This window comes from Medicago truncatula, chromosome 7, assembly GCF_003473485.1.
Source record: "Medicago truncatula cultivar Jemalong A17 chromosome 7, MtrunA17r5.0-ANR, whole genome shotgun sequence".
NCBI lineage: Eukaryota > Viridiplantae > Streptophyta > Magnoliopsida > Fabales > Fabaceae > Medicago > Medicago truncatula.
Genome location: NC_053048.1, coordinates 8,377,778 through 8,387,433, shown reverse-complemented (window position 1 = coordinate 8,387,433; position 9,656 = coordinate 8,377,778). Strand labels below are relative to the sequence as shown.

Sequence of the window (9,656 nt, the reverse complement as noted above, 5' to 3'; positions counted from 1 at the left end):
CCAACAGTTGCAGTGTTGACCTGAGGCGAGTCACGAGGAGGTAGAGGGATACAAGGATGTTACTGTCTGAAGGTGCGACACTGGGATAGAACATGTCTTTGACATTACACCACTGACATTTGCCGAGGAAGGGTTTGCGATTTCCAGGGCGTTGATTTGATTGTGTAGGGAGCTGGGCAGGGCGGCGGTTTGTTGTTGTTGTTGTAGTTGGGTCTCACCTGAGCATTCAAGGCAGTGAGCGGTGCAGGGGTTTGTTGCTAAACAGCGGCGATTGAGAGTTCCTGGATGAGAAGCTTCTCAAGAAGGTCGTCAAAGGTAATTGGGTTATCCCTTGCATTCACTATGTCAATGATAGAGCGATAGCCGTCATCGAGGCCGCATAAGATATAATCAGTCATGTCTTCAATGGATACAGGTGAGCCAAGCGAGGTAGGGAGATCGCCTGTTTGCTTCAGGGAGTGCATATAGGTCGTAATGGATTGAGTACCTTTGGATGCTGTCCGGAGGCGCTCCTTTAGTTGCTTGAGATGGCTGCGAGAAGCCTTGGCATAGGTGTTCTTGAGGAGGGTCCAAAGACCGTGTGAGGTCTTTGTTTGGGAAACCAGGGAGGCGACCTCATTTGAGAGGGTGGTGAGGAGGGCACCATAGATGACGCAATCTTGTCGTCGCCATGTTTCATACGCATGATTTTCTGTTGTTGCTGGAGTCTCGGCAGTGGTGGTGATCATTTTGGACGGTGCCGTTAACGATCCATCTGGGTATTCGAGGAGATCATAGCCATCAAGGAAAGCTTCAACCTGGAGTGGGTGATGCAGGCAAGTGGTTTGGATGGTTCGTAGAGATTAGTGATTGAGGTATAGCTGTCGATGGCATATAGAAATATAGAAAGAAAGAGATTGTATAATGCAATTGATAATTACAAATTTTGAATAGTAGAAGTAATGCTAGCTATAGCAAAACCCACTAACTATTGGTGCAAGAAATACTAACACACAAGGCTTTTATTTATATGACCAAACCTTTGCATATTTCTTCATATTATGCGATGTGGGACATAATTCTAATTATTATTATTGATACGGTCCTGTTCTTCTTTAGAATACAAAAAACTTTGATTTTTCTTTTTAATTTTCTCTCATAAGTGCCCCGTTCTCTATGTAAATTTAATAAATGCCGCTTTGTATTTGTTGCATATGCGTTTATGAGGCAATAGAATTTGTGATGATTAATGAAAGATTCTGCCTAATATTCTATCCAATGAAAAGTCTCTCTTCTCTGTGTGGGTTACAATGTGTGTTTAGTTTGGCTTTCTAATGAAAAGTTCTGGTTAACCCAAGGGGTAACTAGAACTCGGTCCATGTTTCAGTTATTTCCTTGTCATTCCTATTTTCTTTTCTTTTTCTTTTGATCTGGTCAGACCCTACCCAATGCATTATTGTTGGGATGAGTTCTAAGACATAGTCGTATTTTTTACAACCCTATAAGATAATATGAAAGATATACAACAATTGAGTTCACTCATCTCATCTCAAACAATTTAAGCTTATGCATTATTCCTATATTTAAGCTTTTTATTCAAAAAAAAATAAGTTCTAGTGTATTACATAAAAGATATACAACAATTGAGTTCACTCATCTCAAACAAAATAATAAATTAATTTACATATTATTTATTTACGAACAAAATTATTAATATGACAACAGAGTTTTGATAACCCCGCTTCTTGAAATAATTCACACCCTAGCTAACAAGATAGCTAAAAAAATTTGTTCAAAAAGAAAAAGATAGCTAGAAAGTAATAAATTAAAAAAAGTGTGTATGACCGTTGACCGAATTAAAGACAATTATATAATTCTTACTCTTAAATTTCTTACTAATTTTATGAAATAATATGTTATAAGGTTATATTCACATTTATAGTAGTAGGTAACTATATTATTATTTAAATACTTTTGACTGCAATATTAATTAATATTTAATAGGTACCCACATAACAATAAATTTTTCAATTTGACCAAAAATAAAAAGAATATTTGTTTATTTTTTTTCCTATCTTATTTCTTGAGAAAGACTAAGTATTATTTTAATTAATAATAGTTACTACCAACACTATATTATAAGATATCGCATGGTCTCCTTGAGAGCAATATATAGCGCATAGTTGAGTTCACTTTTCTCATAAAAAAAAACTGTAGGTTTACTCACGCATTATTCACAAGCAAGTTCTAATACTAATAATAGAGTTTCAATCAACCCTCTTCTTGGTATAACATACTCCCTTACTAACAAGATAGCTAGGAATAATGTATTTCGATTTTAATTTGTTCAAATTTACTAATTACTAATTTTTATTATTTTTTATGTGTTGATTTTTTTTCTCTCCAGATTTTTCATCCCAAAGCTCTTATGGCTTTCACTACCTCAACCCTAGCTGAAAAGAAGAACAAGGTTTTGTTCATATTGGGTGCAACTGGAACTGGGAAAACTAAACTTTCAATCAGCTTGGGTACTCATTACCCCGCTGAAATCATAAACTCAGACAAAATTCAAGTCTACAAGGGTCTTGATATTGTCACGAATAAGGTACCGGAATCTGAACGTTGTTCGATTCCGCATCACTTATTAGGCATCATCGATGATCCTGAATATGATTTTACTATGAATGATTTTTGCAAACATGTGCTTGAATCCCTAGATCTGATAATTGGCAATGAGCACCTACCTATTATTGTAGGAGGGTCCAATTCTTATCTTAAAAAATTAGTTGAGGACCCATCCATTGCATTTTTTTCAAAATATGATTGTTGCTTCATTTGGATCGACGTGTCTTTGCCTACTCTGTTTCAATATGTAGGCAAAAGAGTCGATGAAATGGTAGAGGCAGGGATGGTCGATGAGATTCGAGAATATTTTGTACCTAGGGCGGACAACACAAAGGGAATTAGAAGGGCTATTGGGGTTCCTGAGCTTAATTCTTTTTTTGAGATAGAAAAGAAAAATGGCATTGACGATGCTCAAAAGGAGAAGATTCTGAAGGAAGCTATTGGAAAAACGAAACATAACACTTGCATATTGGTTGAAAATCAACTCTTGAAGATCCATAACATGGCTGATATGTTTGGATCAATGGTGTATAGAATTGATTCTACGAAAGTCTTTGAGGCCCTTTTAAGGGGAGAAGATTATAAACATTTGCATCAAGAGATTGTGATTAAGCCAAGCAAGGAGATAGTGAAGAGATTCCTAGAGGAGACGACTGATGGATTTGGATATGAAAAATATTCAAATGAAAATGGGAAACATGCACCCAATGATGTTTGAATAATTGGGGCAAAAATTACATAAAAAGAATTTTGTTTATTTTCATTTGGGAAACGTGCTAGGAGGAATTTTGTTGTCTTCCCTGCCAAATAAAAATAAATTTTTTTTGTCTTATTTTTCCGTGGGAATAATTTTTAGGTGGGTTTGGTTTTAATGATTTGTTGCTTTTTGTAATTGATAATATAAAAAATTAAATAAAATGTAGAATTAGTTGAATTTTTACACAAAATTAAGAGATTCTTTTTTTTAATGAACTATATACTTGATTTGTAACTTTCCGTCTTGGTTGTTATATTTCATCTTGTAATGAGTAACGGGAGCTTCAATATATGATACACTCGCTAATTAAAATGCACTCGTACTCTTGTTTTTCAAATCAATAAATTAAGGACAATTTTCATAAAATAAAATGTTATTTCTTGATTTTTATACTTTAAAAAAATTCATAAGAAAAAACATTATTTCATTGTTTATAGAATCATACTAAATTTTTTGTATTTTATCTTAAAAAATAATCAATATTCACTACTATGAGTAGTAAAAATTCAAAGAAATTCCTCTCAAATAGAAATAAATTTATTTAAAGAATATTGTGGTAAATGATATTTAGTTATTATATAATTGTAAATGATATAAAGTATATTAAAAAACTCATATAACTATTAAATTAAATACTAGATCCGTACCGGTACATATTAAATATCTAAAGGTGCGTTTCATATGTTAAAAAATAAAGGACATAACAAAACAACTCTACTAGGTGGAAGGGACATGAGAAAAAGTGAAATTTTTGTCACTCACTAATCATAGCATAACTTTTTGTCTGAAGTACAAGTTGTCTAAAATACCAAAATAGTTTTTTGTCCATAAAATAGTTTGTTCTGTGATGTTCTATCTTGTGTTGTGCTGTTATGTGTTATGTTATTATGCCAAATACATATTTTTAGCATATCAAACACATCATAAGTGTACTATAGAAATTACCTTTTCTTTTTTGAAATTAAGTAGAAATTATCATGTAAACCCAAAAAATAACTTTTTTTTATAAACAAATATATAAGTAACATTAATATAATTTTTTTTTTCAAACATTGAAATGAAATCCAAATTGAAGGTGATTTTTTTTTTTTATGGGAAATCGAAGACGAATGCTATAATTTTTTTTTTTTTGTGATATGATTTTTTTTTTAATACATTTATATGTAATCGAGTTAGAGTTTGATATTAACTGATGTTACCATTTTGTAACCTCGTTAGATTTTGTGATAAATGATGTTCATGGTTTCTATTGAAGTTTGTTAAGTTTGTATATGTGTCTAAAATTAATATGTCTTTGAGTAATTTAGCTGATTAAAAAAAATCTATCTTTGAGTTTTGTTTTTGGACAAGATAGATATGTCTTTGAGTTGGATGGTACCTTTAATATAGGGATTAGTGTGTTCATAACTAGGAGCTGAGTCTAATGGAATATTTTAGAGTCTCTCTGCATGGTGAATCTATGCAAAACACAAATTTTCTAAAGACCTCTATGTGCAGAGCTTTAAGAAGACTTTTGAAATGCATTGCAAGAGCTGGTCTCCAAAGTTTGAAACTCCATGCCAAATATTTCTTCATAGTGAGAGCTATTCTAGATTGTAGCAACCAAAATTATTGCATCTTTCCAAGGTAATTAAAGCAAGAGTCATATTAGGTATATTATTCCTAGTGAACTTTACAGATTGCAAATCATCTGATTAAACTCAATGATTAGTTTAGCAATGAAAATGAAATTCAGTTTGTGACAACGAAAATGATTGGTTGTGAAGCCCTCTAATGTTACAATAAAGGAACTTGATTGTGAATAGGTTTGTCTAACTACCTTAGAACGGGTTTCATAACCACTGCCAGTTTTCTTGGCTTGTTGTATCATCAAATTTTTCTTTCGATTTTTGGAAAGATATGTTTTTTTTTTTGAAGAATGGAAAGATATGTTGTAAAACTAGCCTTTTCTCAGTCCCTCGATCCACTTTATCTCCCCATAATCTTGCAAGTAATTCAATATTTTGCAAGTAATATTATGTAATTCCTGGTCATTAATTTGTGTTTACCTCATAATCTTTTGGTACTTGATTATTCGTACAATCTTATGAATCATGAATTTCCCCATTAGCAACACAAAAGACTTAAAAAGTAATACATAGACGAGGGCAAAGAACTTGACCCAGTAATTCCAGATAAACAAACCCTAATGGGTAAAATAGACAGTGTTCAGCAGAAAAGTGGAACAATCTAAAAGTAAAAGACAAGCAACCATAAATGAATAATAACATAACACAAAACAAACACCTACAAGGAAACAATCTATTGAATCCACGTACGAGCGCGAAACAATATTGCAACAAAAAGAAACTGTGCGTAAGAGTTCAAAACACATTGAAGATTGGCAAATGAATCTGACCGCCAACATAGAAGCATATCAACCACGAAACAACGCTTTATCTATTCTATATATAAATAAATAAACCCCTTTCAACTCTTTTGGGCTGAATTTTTCTTTCCAAAAATGCCTTCAATTTTCAATATAAACATCAATATTGTATACTTTCGTTGGGAGCATTATATAGTTCTCAATCCACCAATAGAGTTTCACTCAATCCTCTTCTCAATATTACTCACATTCGTACCATTAAGATAGCTAGGAATAATGAATTATATATATATATATATATATATGATCATCGACTTTATTCAAGATAATTAAATAATTCATACACTGAAAGTTAACTATTTTTTTTTTATTGAAATATAAGTTTTATACACATAATCATATATAAGGTTATAATATAATGTCTAAAATATATGAGTTTGGGATGACTTTTTCATTACTGTTTTACCTTTTATTTAAACTACTTTATTTACTACTTTATCCTTTAATATTATTATTATAATTGTAATCTCCAATTCCAATCTAGAGATGATATTTGGTCCATCTGCAGAAAACCCTATAGTCTTCAACGTAAGATTGTCATTATTACTGCTTTGATTAGCATCTTCAATATTATCTGGTTCGCAAGGAACCATATAAGATTCAACGACAAGACTATCCCTTGGAGAAGCTCTATTTCAAATATTATATCAAGCACCTCTCTTTCGGGTAATAATACACAGGTTGTGTCCTCTGCTAATATGTTTGATTTTGCTCTCATAAAAAAATTTAATGTGAATTTGCACCCTCCTATGGAGTTTCTTGATTTAAGATAAAAGCGAATTACAACGACTCGAATGAAAACAATACAAATTTTTCTTTAAACCATTGATAACTCCTCTAAATTACAACTTATTTTCCTTCAAATGCAAAGAAAACTACTAGCATAAAATATCGTATGATCGATACTCCCTCTTCACAACCCCAAACTTAAATCGTTTCTTGTCCTGAAGCAACAAAATATCAAGACGGTAGAATTTACATAAATTTAAGAAGAGAAACGTATCTTTCCGAAGATTGTGGTCAGATTATTACTATTCCCACTTCAAGACTTGACTAGCTTACCACTTACATTCAAGCGGAACCAACATAGAGAAGAACTTTCAAGCACTTACAATTCCAAGATACACGTGTGTACCTCCTAAATTCAACAGGGCTTCTCAAGGCATTTGCCCCACTCCAGTCATCATGTGATTGTACCTTGTTATGAGACTAAAGCAATTCCAAACAGACACTCAAGATATATACTATCACACAGACATATAGAGGTTTTTTCAAGGTTATAATGTAGCTTAGGTTAAGGTGGTATATATATGAAAAAGTAGGCTAACAAGAAATTTGGATTTAGATCCTAAGAATTCCCGAATTGAAATACTTCCTTACCACCTACAACCTTTAGCTTTGTGTCACAATCATAATTGATAAGGTATTAGCATTTATGCCAAACAATAAATGGGTACTTAGAAATACTTATACTTTAAGAGACCAAACTTTTGTTTCTGGCTCTATTAGTACCCCCACCCCAAACTTAATTTTAAATCATGACAAGTATTTCACTAATCTATCTAACTCCAAAGAAGTCAAGCAAATATAGCATAATTAAAAAGGTTCAAAATCTTGCGACATGATTCAGTCACCAAAGTAACAAAGAAAGAAGTAATGCAAGGAGGCTCAAAGGGGTTTAGCATAGTATATAACAATAATAAATCCAGGTGGCTTGAAAAAAGATCAAGGTACCAAACAAGTGCATCATGTGTATGATAATATAATCAATAGCATGTAGATAACGATCGAACTTTCCAGCAAAAATAACAATCGACATGGAACACACATATACAAAAGAAATATAGTAGAAAGTGAAGGAAAAAAAAAAAAAAAGGCTCAAAATTTAGGTGCATTTCCTTTTTTTTTTTTTTGTGTATGGTTCATAACTAAATTTATCATGATTTCCACAAATCTATAATCTTCTCTGAGTTTTTTATATAAAAAAAAAAATGTATTTTTAGTTAAGAACCATACAAAAAGCACATAAGGAAATAAACATAAGTTTTTCCTTTGTAATATTATGTTCTAAAGAAAACCCAAAGAAGTTGTTAGAAGAACAGCCTATATTAGAATCAAATCAATCACAATGTTCAATTAAGTTTGTTATCATTAAAACATCACCTTGAGAAAGATATTTTGACTTTCATCAACAAGGTAAAATATCTTTGGAAGGGAAGAACTAGATTAGCAACAGGTTGTGATGAACCAGTATAAAAATAAGTGTGTACATCACTTGAGCATTCTTTGTCATTGTCATTACTCACTTGCTCTTCCATTTTGACCTTTGACACATGACAATAAGGCCAATAGAGTTCTTCTTTTCTCATCCTTATTTTTATTCTTTTTCATTTTTCTTTTAAACTTATTCATGTTGATCCAACCTCATGAGTTGTTGCTCACGGTCCTACAACTTCCCAAATAGTATTGCAGTTGGCATGGTTGCAATGTTCCTTGAATCACCAACAACTATGAATTTTATTTGACATTCCCTAAAAAGACATCTGAGCAATTTATTTATCTAATCCTCAGTTCCAATAGTTTTGCCTTAACTGTCCTATTTATTCTTAATATGCATGAATCATTTATGTATCTCTATAGTGGATTCCCCGTGCTTCATGTGGAATAAATCATATTATTATGTTAATGTATTGATTCTGGAGCATTTTATTTCAGTTGTTGCATTGCAAGTGACTTGCAAATTTTTCCATGTAATTGGTTACGTAGTCTTGAAATCGAAAACATGATAGTATTCATTCTCTCCCAAGATGAAAATGAAAATGTTACCCGCTTTTCAATCAAACTGAAATTTCGTGTTATCTAGGTCAGTCTAGATTTAAAAAAATTAATTATTTATGAAAAAGTTACTATTAAAGCTTTATTATAATATTTTGCATGTTTTCTTTAGAGCATTATATATCGCACAATTGAGTTCAGTCATCTCACAGATAATATTAAGTTAATTCGTATACTATTAAAAAACAAAGTTCTCACTTTATAAAAGAGTTTCAATCAACAATCTTCTTGATATAAATCATATCCTTACAAAGAAGATATCTAGGAATAATGTATTTTGATTCTAGGTCAAAATTATTTGTGAAAATTGTTGTTAACACATTTGGTTTGGCTGATAAACACATGTAAAAGACGAAAATACCCCTCGGCAGTTAACTGCCGAATTATGGAACCGACTGCAGTTAACTGCTGAGGAAAACTTCGGCAATAAACTACCGAGGAAAACTTCGGCAGTTAACTGCCGAGGAAACTTCAAACCTTTTTTTTTACGAAAACCATAAATTGTCATTATTAATATTTATTAATTTTGAATGTTTCAATCATTATTTTGGTATGTTTCAAACAATTGCAGTATTACTTATGCATATATATCTTAAGGTTCTCTTCATAATAGGTGCATATGGCACTAAAAAGATAAACTTTCCATCTACCTAGGTGCTCAATTCCTCTTTGAATTCATCAACTTTAACAAATTTCAAGTTTACAAGGGTTTTGACCTGTCACCAACAAGGTATTACAACATGAACATTGTTCAATTCCACATCGCATGTTAAGCATCACCAATCATCCTTATTATGATTTTATTGTGATTGATTTTTCAAAACACGTGCTTGAATCCCTATATTTCATAATTGAAAGCAGGCATCTACCCATTATTGTAGGAGGGTAAAATTTTCACCGACAAATATTAGTTTATGAGCCAATAATAGCATTTTATTCAAAAAAATTATTGTTGTTTCATTTGGCTCGACGTTTATTTTCCTATTTTGTTTCAATCTTTATACAAAAGAGTTGATCAAATGGTTGAGGCAG

General features: G+C 31.8%; 1 protein-coding gene across 1 annotated transcript; it reads left to right on the top strand.

The window, feature by feature from the left end:
* The first annotated feature begins 2,407 nt into the window (after window positions 1-2,407).
* LOC11441304 (adenylate isopentenyltransferase 5, chloroplastic) lies at window positions 2,408-3,322 on the top strand. Its single transcript, XM_003621808.1, has one exon. It carries the CDS (start codon window positions 2,408-2,410, stop codon window positions 3,320-3,322), a length of 915 nt encoding a protein of 304 aa, XP_003621856.1.
* Window positions 3,323-9,656: the final 6,334 nt, after the last annotated feature.